This window comes from Antechinus flavipes, chromosome 1 (assembly GCF_016432865.1).
Source record: "Antechinus flavipes isolate AdamAnt ecotype Samford, QLD, Australia chromosome 1, AdamAnt_v2, whole genome shotgun sequence".
NCBI lineage: Eukaryota > Metazoa > Chordata > Mammalia > Dasyuromorphia > Dasyuridae > Antechinus > Antechinus flavipes.
In genome coordinates, this window is record NC_067398.1 from 170,151,113 (window position 1) to 170,166,818 (window position 15,706).

At 34.0% G+C, this 15,706-nt stretch overlaps 1 protein-coding gene across 2 annotated transcripts in view; it reads right to left on the reverse strand.

Annotated features, from left to right (window-relative positions):
* The window catches only part of EDIL3 (EGF like repeats and discoidin domains 3), a 634,428-nt gene that overhangs the window by 437,067 nt on the left and 181,655 nt on the right, over nt 1–15,706 (reverse strand). For both annotated transcript variants that reach the window (XM_051993052.1, XM_051993062.1), the window contains one exon: nt 5,299–5,325. In XM_051993052.1, coding sequence (XP_051849012.1) covers nt 5,299–5,325 — 27 coding nt within the window. The remainder of the gene's footprint in view (nt 1–5,298; nt 5,326–15,706) is intronic.

The following is a 15,706-nucleotide window of genomic DNA, read 5'->3' on the forward strand; positions in this document are numbered from 1 at the left end:
CTCTTCTTGTGTCACAGTTCTCTTTTATTGTCCTAATTCAGTTTCTCCAATTGTCCTGCCTTGGTTTCCCTGAATTGTTCTGCCTCAGTTCCTAATAGTTCTGCAGCACCACCCCTTCCTCCTAATCATGATGATGCAGATAAGGAGAAAGACCTTCTATCTTAGACATCATCAGAATGTTGGGTGCCTCTCCCTATTCCAACTTATCAGAATATTGGGTGCCTCTCCCCATTCTGTAATCCCAATTTATCAGATGTCCCCCTATGCCTTCCCCCAACTTGTCAGGATGGATTGTTAGTCCCAGGCTCCCATTTTAGTGCTCTATGTATGTCATTGAGAATTCACATTGTTGGCTGGATTCTTGGAGATGATAGTCTCATTTAGCCCTAGGACCAAACCATGGATCCATTTGGTCCCAGTAAATCTCCCTTTAAAATAAAATATTAAACTTTTATCTTACCTCAGTTTCTCCAGCGTTACATTTTGGAGGCTTCCCACCAAAATATTAGAAACTGAAAATGGGAGTAGACATTAGAAACCTTCAGGTCTCTGCCTTGGACCTCGAGATGGCTGGAGATCTAGGTTCTTGGCCTGGAGAGATTAGCCCTCTGGATTTTTTTTCCTACAGTCCCCAGGAAAGAGAGCAGTTTTCAGCCACAATCATGCCTGAAGCTTGATGGTGGACACTCCATTTCAGCCATGGGAGAGTAAGCCTGGATGTCTACATAATCTGATCTGTTTACCTGTTCTGTCTGTCTGTGCTAGCATCTGGATTCTCAGAATAATAAAATGACGACAGGTATTAAATTCTGAAAAGGGGATCATTCTTGGATGCTGGATGATCCTCTCTAGTTTGGGTGTCTTTTAAGACACATCTGGTCTGATCTGACTATGAGCGTCTTTTTGGGCACTCTGGTTATATGTGTTAAATGTTTTGTTTAATGTTGTAAGTGTGCAATTTATGTCTGTGTGATCTGTGTTCTGTGTGACTTGTCTGTTCTGTTGGTTAAAGAGCTCTGCTAAAGGCTTAAGAACAATAATTAAAAATTGGTTATTTCAATGTTGCAATTGTATTTAGTATAAAATTTGCTTGTGATTTTAAACTTTTAACTTATTGCACTAATTTGTAAGTATTTTAAAATTAGCAGGGAAGTTTTTTCCCTTAAAGCAGTTTTCAAAGCCGGCTAATAGGATCTCAAGAGAAAGAGCAATAAAACCTTACCTGATTCAAATTCAAGCCTGGACTAAACTGGGCTGGGCAGATAAGGCCTCTGGAGGACAAAGGAGTTTATGCTAATTGCTTTGAAATTCAGGCAGGAGAAAACACTAGATTAGGAATTTTAGGATGTATAATGTTCATTTATAAAACATCTACTTGATATGAAAGATAACTTGTGAACTTACTGAGACAAATTTCTTACTATTATCAGTATAAGGTTATGGTAAATATCTGTTTAGGATTTATCTGAAACTTTGGCTAATGGGATTTGTTATTGTAAGTAAGATTTCTTGGGCTTATAGTTAATACTATTTGGGAGTTTTAAAGCTCCATCCTGTGACAGTTAGTGGAACAATTAACTGGAGTAAAAATGAATTAAAGCTATTTTATCCCCTATGTGTTAAAGGTTGAGTTTTAACTGCTTCTGTTATGTTATAGTTATTCCCTTCATTTTTTCCTCCTGTGACTGATCAGAGACAATGGTCAATAAGAACAATTAATGCAATTCAATTATGTCATACCTTGCTATTTTCAGTCTGTGTGTAATCATTATATCCTAAATACTTAGGCAAATGAAGATTTACCCTGCTCATCTATCCTGTTACTGAATATTTGTGTCTGTGGAGATTCAGGTTTTTAAAGGTTTCTAAATAATGAGAATACAATTAGCATAGTGAGACCTAACTGCTATTTATTTGGGATTATAGCTGACATTCATTTGCCTGTCCTGTTAAGCAAATTCATCTTTTTCACATAGAAAGCTGCTGGCTCTTCACATTTTGCAGCAGTCTGGTGAATCAAGTCTTTCTATTTCAGGCTGTTCTGACCTTTATTTGTTAAATTTGTGTATTTTGTTGTTGTTGTTGTTGTTGTTGTTGTTGTTGTTGTTGTTGTTTGTTTGTTTTAGATTTTGGTCAAATTACAGATTATGGAACAACTTCTGGGACATGGATTGGCTCATCTGAAGTTTTGGTAGCTGTCAGCATGGCCACAGCCACCCACTGAATGGACTGAGAGCCTCTGCCCATTTCTCTGCCTGAAGCAGTTTTTGAATGAGACCATCAACCCTGCTCCTAGTGTACGTTGGACTGAAATGGGGGATTTGGAAACCCTGATTGGGTCATCTATTACTGTATGTTTAAGATTTGGGATGGAATTTATTAAAACTGTACTAGTCTGTTATATATAGGAATTTTGTTTCACTCTTGGGATTTATATATGTAGTATGGTTATTTAATAATTCCTTTCAGTGTGAGAAAAAAAAAAAAAAAGGAGGAAGATCTAGGAAACTGGGGAAACTAATGTATTTTTCTCAAAATACCTGAAAGAATGGGAATCCTACTCACTTTGCCTTAGGCACTTCTACTCCACCACCACCCCTCCCCCTTCTCACTAGTTCAGATTGAATTGGAAGTTCTTAAATTTATTGGACTATGATTTGCTGGATATGCTTTAACTTTGAAACCCTTATTCTGTTGCAATTACCCTGGCAGACTCAGTTTTGTGGATTATTTTTTAGAAATAACCAGAAATCAGACACCTGTCTTGGGACTGGCAGTTTCTCTGATCTGTTTCTCCACTCTTGTAACCCCAGTTCCTTAATTAGTATTTCAGCATTCTCAAAGAACATTGCACTTTGATTTCATGCCTCTAAAAATTTGGGGTTGCCTGCCTTGGTCTAACTGTGCATGATCTGCTCAGAAATCTGGATCCTAGTAGCAGCTCCTGTTCTATTGAGAGGGGACAGGTGGAGCTACTCCAGGCCCAACTTTTTCCCCCTTTGGAGTCCCTGACAGACTTTGGGTGCTCTCTTAGGACAGGTAGCAGGGCTGTCTTGAGCACTGCTACTCTCTTTATAAGCAGAGGCTGAGTTAAATGCACAACTGACTGCAGATCCAATTTAAAGTGAACTGTCCATCTCAAACTGGATTCTCTGGCTGGGATACTCCAGAATTGCAGAGGACCTGACATGCTTGCAACAGGGAACCTTTGCACTGCTGAATAACTCTGGCATTATCAGGGAGAGACTTGTCCTTGCCATAAGTCCTTGCATTTTTCTAGTTTTATTTTGATTTATTTGCTTTACCTAGGGTTGGTCAAAATTATGGTGCTAAGACCTCCAGGTACCTAAAGGAAGATAATTCAATGATTTGAATATTTAGAAGAGAGAAAGAATGTGGAATGTTGTGCCACAGTTCTTTTTTATTTCCCTGACTCAGTTTCACTAATTGTCCTAACTCAGTTTCCCTAACTGTCCTGCCTTGGTTTCCCTGAATTATTCTGCCTCAGTTCCTAATGGTTCTGCAACACCACTCCTCCCTGCTAATCATGATGATCCAGATAAGAAGAAAGACCTTCTATCATCAGAATGTTGGGTGCCTCTCCCTATTCTGTAATCCCAATTTATCAGATGTCCTCCATACCTCCCCCAACCCTGTCAGAACTGGATTGTTATTCCCGTGTTTCCACTCTCAGTGCTTTGACTCTGCCCCTGCCTTGTTCTACCCCTGTATTTGGATCTTACCCACATAGGTCTCTCTCACATTCAGGTCTAGGAAATACACAATCTGAGCTTTCCCTTCAGAATGAGCCCTGGTTCTGAAATCACCTAAATTAGATCTGAGTCCATGCTTTATCAATTGTTGGTTTAACCAGGAAGAGATTCATTATGACATTTAAAAAAGCCATTGAATCTTTGGCTACCTACAAAGCATCAAGAGTTTATAAAACTCATTGTATGTTTAAAAGAAGTTATTTATGAAATGTAAAAACTATCCTGTCTGGTTCAATAAAAGATTCATTGATAGAAATGTTCCTTTGTAAAGCATTATATTTCTGTTATTTTTTTTTAGCACATTCTCTTTTATCACTATTTTAAAAACTTAAATGTTTTCCTTTTTTTTTTTCCTATTCTGTTCAGCCTTTGCTTTCTTACAATATCCCTCTATTCCCATATAAAGCAGATTTGTCAATTCCATGCTCATCTATTTCATCCTTCCATTTTAATTTTTCTTCCTTCTTATTTGAAAATGGAAAACTCCCAATAGAAAAGATGCCAAAGAATTTTGGGGAAAAATAGTTCTGGAAGAATTGTAAATTATTAATAACCATAAAAAAGCTAAAATTGATAATGAGAGGTACAAATTAAAAGAACCATAAGGCTTCACTTTACACATACAACTAGCAAGTTAACAAGGAAGACAAATAATGAGAACAGTCAAGTTGGAGGGATTGTGGTACATTGTGGGAAAGCTGTGAATCAAAATAACTACTTAGGAAAATAATTTGGAATTTTCAAATAAAGTGACTAAAATATACATGATCTTTGCTTTGGAGATTCCATTTCTAGGCAAATTCCCCATGGCAATAATTGAAAAGAAAAAGAAATACATGAGTATTTATAGCATCTCTTTATGTGGGGGTAGAAAGAGCATCAAAGTTTATAAACAGTAGATACCCATCAGTTGGGGAACCATTAAATAAATGGTAGTACATGAACAAAATAAAATTATTACTCTAAAATAAGAAACAATTATGAGGAATGAAAATAAGCATGGAAAAACATAAACTCATCTAGAATAAAATAAAAAAGCCAAGAAAATAATATACATAATGATTACAAAAATATAAATGGAAAGAATTATCACAAAAATTGAGAACGAAATTAGAAAAATTTCAAAGAACAAGCATATCACTAAATAAGAATAGATGAAAAGCCACCTTTCTACATTCAGTCCTTAGAAAAGTGATAGATTTATTGATTTGAAAAATTATATATATGTTTTCAGAGTTTTTTTTTTAAATATATTTATTGATTTTGTTCATTTTCCCCTCTCTCGTTTTTTCTTTAAAAATAGATAGAATGGCTCTTGGGAGGGATGAGGGAAAGGATAAAATGAATAAATTTAGATGATAAAAAAATAAATATATATATTAATAAAATTTAGTTTTAAAAGAAAATCAAATTCTTATCACTGATACCAGTTGTATTCACCTTTCAGGAAAGTCATTTAGATATTTTATAAGTTACTAAACATGGATACTATGAAAAAGAATAAAATGACATCAAGGTCATTTACCTGTTGAAGTTGGTTCCTCATCTGATGCTGTTAAAAAAAATAGGGGAAAAGGAAAAAAAAAAGAAGAAAGGGGAAGGGGAAAAGGAGAAAAAGAAAAGTTAAAAGTATGTAATAGATTTAAAAAAATTAATATTCATGTAATTATAATCTTATGTATCTACTGTAAATCTGAATATAATTATATAGAAGCAGAAATTAATTAAATGCATATCTTCCACATTATCTATTTTGGATTTTATCAGAAATACTACACATCATTTAGTTTGATTTTACTTCCTATTTGTAAGTAAAACTGATTATCATTAGTTTCATTTAAAGCATACATTTTCTATTCCTCCTATTGAAACATACTTAATTTGTGAAAAACTTTAAATATTAAAGTCACAAAACTATGAGTTAACATATTGACAGAAACATTCATATTGAAGTATCAATCATCTAATCAGTAATTATAAATAGTGGCTATTACATTTTTCTTAAAAAGTTATTGTAGTTTACTGTTTTGCTAAACATTTATTAAGTACCCAAAAAATATCAGATACAGAACTTAAGATAATGTTTTGTAAGTTTAAACATCCAGCTCTTCTTTCCTCAAGGAATTAAAATGAAATTGGGGGATATATGTGAAAGCAAGGGTATCAGGCCTGATAAATTTACTCTGTTAAGCTATCCTTTAAGGATACCTTGTTGGCTGTTCAAAAGTCTGGACTACTATTTCACACCCACACTCAAACAATGATCATTTCTTAATCTCATGAGAGAAGAACTGAGGAAGGGGTATTTGTTAGCTCCCATTACCAATTTCCAAGCAATTTTAATGTTCCCTGTGCCCCAGATCTGCAACCAATCATATTACCTCAATCCTATGATATCATCTCCCCTGTTATGCTTTTTGTTCTATATTCTCCCAAGCCTATATAATCGAAACTATCTTTTTGCTCACAGTCTTCCATATAAATGGAAGCGAGTCATTGACAGGCAGCATATTCCTGTTAATAAATGTACTTGCACTTAGATTTGTCTCAATTTTCTTTTTTCTTAAATGTAATTTGAGATGCTTTTAACATGTTTTGAATCCCTCATATTTTGGTCCCCATGAGGATTCTATTTCTACTCATTCTGACCCATTTCTCCTCATGGGTCCTCAGCTAGCTAGAATGTGGATTACAAACTCCTTTGCCTTCTTCCTTTTAGAAGAAGGGCTTAGATACAGATATACAGTAACTAGAGATAGAAAAGATAGAAAAGGGTTGCCAAGGAAGAGAACAAAGGGCAAAAAAAAAAAATCACTAAAGACGAAGAAGGGAAATTTCTCTTATTTTCAAGCTCTATTTTTGATCTGACTTTTACTCTTTATCTGAATATGAGCAAACAATTGTGTACAGTGATATCTTTATTCTTTATACAAATTTATGTAGGATCCAGTTTGTTTTCATAAACAGTAGGAATATGGGCAGAAACTGCTCAGAGATACTGTAATACTAAAAAAATTGAGGCAAGATAGAGATTAGAAAGTATTTAATAATTTATTTGAAAGGGTGAGATTTACTGGGACCAAATGGATACATGGTTTGGTCTCAGGATGGAATGTGACTATCATCTCCAAGAATCCAGCAAACAATGTGACTTCTCAATGATCTATATACATATGGCTCAGACTCAGGGGGTAGACTGAGGTAGAGTCAGGATGCTGAGAGCAGGAACAGGGTAGAAGTGAGACACTAGAAATGGGATGACATAATAGGGGGAGACACCCTGGACGGTATCTGATGTTCTGATAGCTTGGGATGGGGAGAGGCATTCTGATATTCTAAAACATAAGATATTTTATTCTTATCAAATATTCTGATTAAGAAAGAAGGGTGGTTTCACAGGACAATTATAAGCTGAGGCAGAACAGTTAGAGAAACTGAGGCAGGACTGGGTCAGGATAATTAGGGAAAATGAGTGAGGACAATAAAAAAGAACTGTGGCATAACATTAGTAGCCTTTCTTCATACAACTAGTTTAGCAAGATTATTGATATTTTATATTTTATGTCATAGGCCAATACTATTTGATGTGATTCATGAAGACTGTTTTAAAAGTAGAGCTGATTTTTTATTTCAAAAATTTTGTTCTCAGATCACTCAATAATCAAAAATTCATTGAAGAACTAGGGAATATTATCAGGCTTAGTTAGTATGTAGTTGTTATAATAATAGTAATAATAACGATTATTTATATAATATTGTAAGTTTTACAAAGTGTCTTTTATACATTTAATTAAAAATATATGAGCTTAAGGTATCATGATTCTTTAACAAAAAACAAATATATGTGATTTCTTTTTAAAGTTTTGCTTGCTTTTTTATTGTTCTTTCTTTTGTATTGTAGTTATTCCCTGTTAATGCTGTCTTCTTTCTCTCCCAACAGTTTCTTGTAACAAAAAATAAAAAAATAAAAGCTTGAGAAAAGTTCATCTCTCAAATAATAAGCCATTGTAACACTGCTATGCCAGAAACTAAGTTAAGACATTAGGATTCAAATCTTAAAATTTAATGTTTCCTGCCCTCTGGAAATTTATATTCTTATATTCTATACATATGAGAAGAATAAGTATCATAATAATTACTATTTTTTTTTTCCACTTAGGAGAAGATATGAATGCTTTTGCATATAAACACAAAAGATTCAGGACCTAATGGTATAAAAAAGAGCTGGATGGGAATTTTAAAAGGTTCACTTTTAAGCACTTAAGAACTTGAAATCACAAAAGGGAGCCTGGAGTTCCAAAATAGTAAATATTGTGAGTGAAAACATCCTAAAGAATAGTTTATGAAAAAAATATGAAGTACATTGATGGAAGATCCATATCTAAAGCTGTATACTGCTTTCCATAACTCTTGTACACATTCTTCTATTAAGAAGAGTAAAGTATATTTACCATTGATTCTCTAGGACAAAGACTTCATTATAATCATAAGAATTTAACTCCCTTGCTGTTGCTTACTTTATGGTAGTCTTGATATATATTTCATTCTGTTTTCTTCAAACTTCATCAAATGAATAGTACTATATCTTCTCATGTCTCATAATTATTATTGAAATTGACACATATATGCTTACCATATGCCAGACACTTTTCTAATTCTTGGGAATACAAAAAAACAAACAAAAATGGGTAACAAAAGATAGTTTCTACTCTCATGGAAATTATATTCTAATGGAGGAAACAACATGCTAATGTTGCTGAGAATATTATTTAGATTATTATGTATATTTCCCAATAATAGTAATTACTAAAAGATGTTATTATGCTTATTTTTATAGTTAGTAATCAAAGTTTAATGACTTAATGATAAAGGTCTGAGACAGAACTTCAACTGAGATTTTTCTTGTGCCACAGTTCCCTTTTATTATCCTGCCTCAGTTTCCCTAATTGCCCTGCCTCAGTTTCCCTAAATTGTCCTGTCTTAGTTTCCCTGAGCTGTTCTGCCTTAGTCCCTTGAATTGTTCTGCCTCAGTCTCCCTGGTTGCAATCCCCTTTTCCTGCTCATTAGAACTCATTAGCTAATTAGGGCTGTGGAGATCTGACATTCCAAAAGATAAGACTCCAGATGTCCAATCTCAGATACCTAATTGTCATTGTCTATATCTCTAAGTCCCAGATTTCCTGGCTGTAGTTGAATATCATAATTTTCCCAATTTGTTAGAATTTATGGTCCTACCCCCAGCCTGACAGAACCTGATCAGTGGTCCCTACCTGGAGATTCTTGCTCACCAGAGTTTGGATTCCATCTCCACCCCCACCTCCCCGCTGCCTTTGTCTACCTGAGCATAGAGCATAGAGCCATATATACTTCATGGGAAACTCACATTAGCTGCTGGATGCTTTGGACATCAGCCCTAGAGGCAGCATGCCCCCAGCACAATCTCTCCCTCTCATATAAAATATTAAAAATTCTCTAATCTCTGTCTTGCCTTAGTTTCTCCGGCATTACATCTGACTTCAAGCCAAGAAGAAGATTCGCTATACTATAGTGTTATGTGTAATGACATTCCATGTATTGGTATGACATAAATGTCTAGAAATTCCAAAATACTAAAAAAAAGAAAATTATTAGGCTTATTAATCAATCAGACACTACGTCAACAATTATCTTAGGATTTATCTTCTGACAGGCATCTTGTTAACTATTTGGGTTAGAAGTCAAGAAAAAAATCTAACTGCCCAGCACTAAAATAATTTATAAAATTTCTATGGGATGATAATTCTTAGTAAAAGAAGAGTTCATACAAATTGAACATATGGCATTTACTACTTAGTAGAGGGAAGATTTAAGAAGAGGAAGAAAGTTGTATGTTGAAGTTTTCATATTTCTTAGTCTGGAGTTTCGCAAGATGATTGGCTAAATAGCTTCTATATTTGGATAAGATGGAGGCTGATTGCAGATAATCATACAGAAAGATAGTTTGTCAATAAAAAGAACAAATCTGTATATAAAAGTCATTTTTCTTTTTCAGACTTGTGAGAGGTACTTATATTGTTGGGACAGATATAGATAAATGGCATGTCCCATATCAAAAGTATTAAAATAACTGAAGGCTTAATGTTTTAAGGAAAAGAGAATATCCTGAAGCTTTCTACTTTCAATTTTTCAGATGATAGCATAGAAAGAATGAAAGAACTCATCAGAGACTTAAAAGTACAAAATTAGGATCCTCCCAAGCCTTTAAGATTGAAAGTATCTTCTAGCTTTTAAAAGGTCAAGCGAATTATATTTAACTGGGGCTGAGTCATAAGATTTTGTAATTTCCTAATTAGTTAATAAGCTAAACATAGATTAAATACAAATACATTCCTTCCAGGAAGGAGATGATGAAGTGGATTTCATTCCTTTCAGTAAACTGCTGGTAGGTTATTGGTACTTAATGATGCCCACATGCTGAAAGAGATAGTTACCTTACTAGTTGATTTATTTTAACTATTTGTTTTTGTTAGAATGGTTCTATATTACAAAATGACTATGATTTACAACATAAAGGGTTTCAATATTGTCTTTAAATGAAAAGTAAAGACAGTATTAGGATATGAACAATTAGTATGCATTCAACATCTATGTTGTTATTAAAAAAAAAAAAACAGGATAGCTAAACAAGTTGGCTTTATTTTCTGAACCTACATATATAGGTCTACATATATAGAATCGTGAAATATTTTGTGGATATTTGTTTGCAAGTTGTTTTCTATATCAAATTGTAAGCTCCTTGAGGGCAAGGATTATCTTTTGCCTTTTCTTTTTTTTTTTTTCTTTCTTTCTTTCTTTCTTTCTTTCTTTCTTTCTTTCTTTCTTTCTTTCTTTCTTTCTTTCTTTCTTTCTTTTTTTTTGATATCTTTAGTACATAACACAGTGCTTGGCACTTAGTAGGTGCTTAAGGAATGGTTAATGAACTGAATATTTGATGTTAAGCATCTATTTGAGAAGTAAAAAAAAATGGCAATCTAAAAGGTAGAAAAGGCAATTCATTCCTATATCTATGATACAAATACTACAAGTAGTTTATCTCAATTCCTAGCTTGTCCATTTTTATTCTAATTGCAGTGTTTGGACTGGAGAGGCTAATTGGAGATGCATACAATAAATAAATGTTTTTTTTTTAATTTTATAAATTTATAATTTATAATTTATTATAATTTATAATTTGATAACCCATTTACAGCATGAATTTAATAAAATAACAGTTTTCTCAGCTCTAAGTTCCAGTATCTTGGGAAAATAATGTGGGTTGTAGGTTATGTAAATATAGCCTACAATATGTGTAGGAAAATAGTATGGAAGAACTAACAGAGTACTAACTTCTGACTTGGGGAAACAAAGTTCAAGTCTCACTCTAAGGCTTATTAAATGTGTGGCATTGGGCAGGTTACCCTTAGCTTCCTGTTTCTATAAAAGGAAGGATTACTAAAGTTGATCTTAGAAGGTATACAAAAATCTCTGCTCTTATAATAATAATAACAATTGTGTTAAATTTAGCCTTAATGTAGATTTTATTTAACAGAGATTGTCCCTTTAAAAACACAGTTGCATTACTTAACAGACCCAAGAATTTAATTACAACTAAATAGAGGGGCTGGAAAATGGTGGAATTACTGAATCCATTTAAGTCTGAAACATGTAAGTTTAATTAATAGCCACCAATGTGTTGGCTTCTATTTGTTGGCTTCACATGTTTTTATCGGTAGAATATTTGGGTCCTGTCACAAATATAGATTCAGAAGTAATAATTTTGGTTCTTTGATCAAACAGCACAAAAAAAATGCCCTCTAATCAATTTTATAGTTCATAATTTAAAACTGCACCAAAGGGATTGTGTTGAGCTAAAGGGAAAGTTTACTTCCTGAACAGCTATTGTTTATGCCCTCTAAATTTGTCTTTGTCCTATTGACAACTCATGTCAAAACAACCTTAAAAGGCCACCTGTTAAATGTTTTGCCTAAAAGACTCTCAGTTATAAATGAAAAGACCAATTTAAAGCCAACATTTATATTATGATATGCTTGTTGACATATAACTGAAATTTTATGCAAAGTGTGTATGGCATGGAAAGAGGTGGGATTTACAATTTAACAATATGTTAACAAGTTTGTATTTATCAAGGATAAGGAAAAGGGGGATGAGTATACTCATGTCATAGCTTTACAATCTCAGTATCTAAACACCTTATTTTTCATTTTTCCTTCATTCCTATTATTGATCATATTCTCCAACAATAGTCTACGTTTAATGTTGAAATATATAACTCCTATTTTTATAAGTTTTTTACTTGATAATTTCTCAATTCTGTTTACTACCTCTATTTTATCCTTTGGAAACCTTAAGTTCTCTTATTTAACTTGGAAAATGTAAATCCTGAAAAACTATGCTTTGTATTGGTGTCCCACACATAGAATGACCTTAATAAGTACTGATTGACTGGTTATCTTGTAAATCATGTTATGCTTTAGGCCCTTTAGCATCGTAGAATATTTAGTGTTCATTTGTTAACACTTGCTACAATCTTTCAGGATCATAGATTTAGAACTAGAAGAGATCTAGACCAGCTCCTTCATTTTACAAGCAGGGAACAAAGATCAGAACAAGAAATAATTTGTTCAAGATCATTTAGGGAGCAAAAGGTGGAGCTGAAATTCAGATTCGGTCTTCTGATTCTAAATACACATATATAGTTTTGATAAGCCATTCCCCAAACTCATTGCATTTCCTCAATATCTTGATTACTCACATATTAATTTTTTGGTGCCTCCTGCTGCTTCTATGCCTAATCATTAATGCATTATCATGATTCCTAAGCTATGTATTCACCTTCCATTCTACCTCCCTCTTGTCTTCCTCATGGTCTCCTCTCCCCAATATTTACTATCTAATATCTTGAGGATCAATATAGCTTTATCTAGTCATTTCTCCCTACTTCAGATTTGGTGTTCCTAAATCTGCTGTGTAGGGCAAAAGACCACCAATTTAAATATATCAGAGGCATCTCAAGGTAGAAAACAAATAAGTTTTATTTTGGCAAGTCTTGCAAGAATTGGACATCTCACCATTGTCAGGGTGATCTGGCAGTGAGGAGAAGAAAAAAACAAAACAAAAAGCAAGCATATTTTATACACCTTTCTGGTAACACTCCCCATAAGCTGGACCTCTGTACTGATTAGTCAAGACAATTGACCTTACATTCTAAGTCAAAAATGAGGAAATACTTCTAAGGAATACTAAATTACCTTATATGGGAGGTTTAATGCTGAGGTGGCTATAACTTGGTTTCACAAAAATGGACTATATGATCTTATTTTCTGTAAATAATGTGATTTTTGGAGAAACAAAAACTTGGGTCTAGGGCAAATTAACTTTCATTCAATTATTAGAACACTGTCTCCATCTTGTCAGAGCTTTCACAATTCACTTTGTTTAATGCCCCCGTCTCTTTTGTCAGCTGAAAGCTTCTCACACCAAAAATTATATTTCTTCAACTTCTTGGTCAACTTCATCTTTGGAGTCTGACCTATCCTCCAGGCTACCAGTTCCCACCCTTGTCTCTTGAGCGCCATAAACTGCATTGAACCATGACTCTATCTTCTATCTCAATCATTTTGGATAGAGTTTTCGGAACCATATTGGTAATAAGTTGCATCATATAGGGGAGACATAACTCCCCTGAGGGCTATTAAAAGAAACTATAAAGCCCGTTTTCAGCAGGATCCTCTAAACCAAGACCACAAAGAGTATTAAAAGGTGAGGCCCAAGTTTGAATCAGAACATGGGCTAATTTTCTGAATGTCTTTGATTATATCTTTTACCAAAGCAATAGTCAGTATTTTCTCCTGGAAACATAGTCTTTTCTCATGTCAATATTAGCTATGAAATCACCCAGACAGTTTTCTCCTTTCTTTGCCCTTCATTCTAATCATCTTGGATGATACAATTTGAGAATAGGAAGCTTTCTACACAGATCTCCTTCTTATTGATTGGAGTGCTATACCTCCTGCTTCTATCTTGGGCCCAGGTAGTAGGGCCACCTATCATCCCAACCAATTACATTCCCTACAATTGGAGTAGGTATCCTTTCACAAATAAAAATGCTAATCACAAAAGTCAGCAATAACAGAAATGTTTAAAAAAAAACAGACATATGCACCTAGCAATAGATAGATGACTAGGCCAAATACTCATTTACTTACTTTAGGATATAATGATCACATATCTTCCAGATAATTTGAATTGTACTCATGGCTTCTACTGACCATTTGCTCTGATTATAAACACTTGCCATAAGGGGAAAAAAAAAGCAGGGATATGATTTAAATAAGTCCTTCAGACCTTGGCCTGAGAGCATATGCATGATACAGGATAAAGCATTTTTAGCTCAGTTTTACTTTAGATAGTTGTCAGTTTTCAATTAATCATGTATTAACAATTCTACCTTATAGCCAGACTCAGGAATAATGAAGTACATTCTTATTTAAAAGAACACCATTGGGAAACTGTGGCAGAAGGATCCCACCTTAAGTGGAGGCCAAGGTTGTCCTCACAATTCTTGCCCAGATACTAACTTCTATTTGTAACAATTCAGGATCACATTCTTCTGAATAGCATATTCCTTTCAGATGGTGGATCACTGGCTTGATCCATCAGACAATCATGCCTGAATATCAAATTCCAAATAATAATAGCTACAGTCCCAAGAGATTTTATCTCAAATAGCAAATCTCAGTAATCAAAGCCTCAGGTGAATTTAACTCTCAAGGATCCCATATCCTACATAAATATTGACTATGACCTTACATTGATAACAATAAGAGTTTCATCCTAGAAAATTCACATAGTTTCACACCTGTGTAAATGGTTTTAATTTCAACATTCCACAAATCATTTTGCTTTTAAAATGCTCAACACACAGAAAAATTCTAAACTGCACATTGTCTATAGCAAAAACATGTCCAAAGTGACAAAGGCAAAAACTATTAGTTTCAGAATCCCTTTAAATAATGTGTACAGCTTTATGATGACACAATTCAACCAATTAAAATAAAGTTTGATAAACTTCACATAGATAAGAGATTTTGCTTAATATCTTTGACTCCCTTTTTATAGTAAAAATTCATTCTGGTATGAAGTAAACATTAAAATTAATTTTTATACAACAAACTTATAGATTATTAATAAACTCATTCTTTATTTGGAGGCTATACCAACTAAACAAACTCTTTTCCCAGAGCTGACAAGATGGTTTCAAAAAACATAATCTTTCAAATAGGAGAATCAACAAGGGGACTATCAGTGGAGGGGCTGAGATTGATGTTCCTACTTGTTCATCCCAACTGTCCTTAAGACTTTTCTGTGGGATGTATTGTTTGATGTACCTTCTTCTCCACCAAAACATTTTTAATTATCCTGATGCAAAATTAGTTTTTACAGGTTATGAATTGTCCTCAACAGTTCATTCTTGAGGTTCCTCCACAAATGTTTTGACCTAGAGCCCACCTCTTCTCAGCCTCCAGACCATGGTCTCAGTCATCAGTAACATCTGATAAAGTTCTCACTCTGTGCCTTCCATGATTTAAAAGGTACCTCATCTCCTGGATGAAGCCGCCACAAGCTCTCTGCCTCCCCACCTCCCTTCTCCTAGTTCTCCTGCAAAGTAACTCTGGCTTGTCTTCCTCCACTCCCTAATCCCTCCTACAATTATCTGTATATACCAAAAGATCCAGCCAGCATCGACTATTGAGAAGGACAATTTTCCAAGCATATGCTAATAGAGTATTGTCCAATAGGTAATTAGCCTTAAGCGCTCAGTTCTCTGATTCCAGGGTATCTATTCAGAGTTTCAGCCTTTTACAGGAAAGTATTTCTTTTTTCCCTCCATCTCA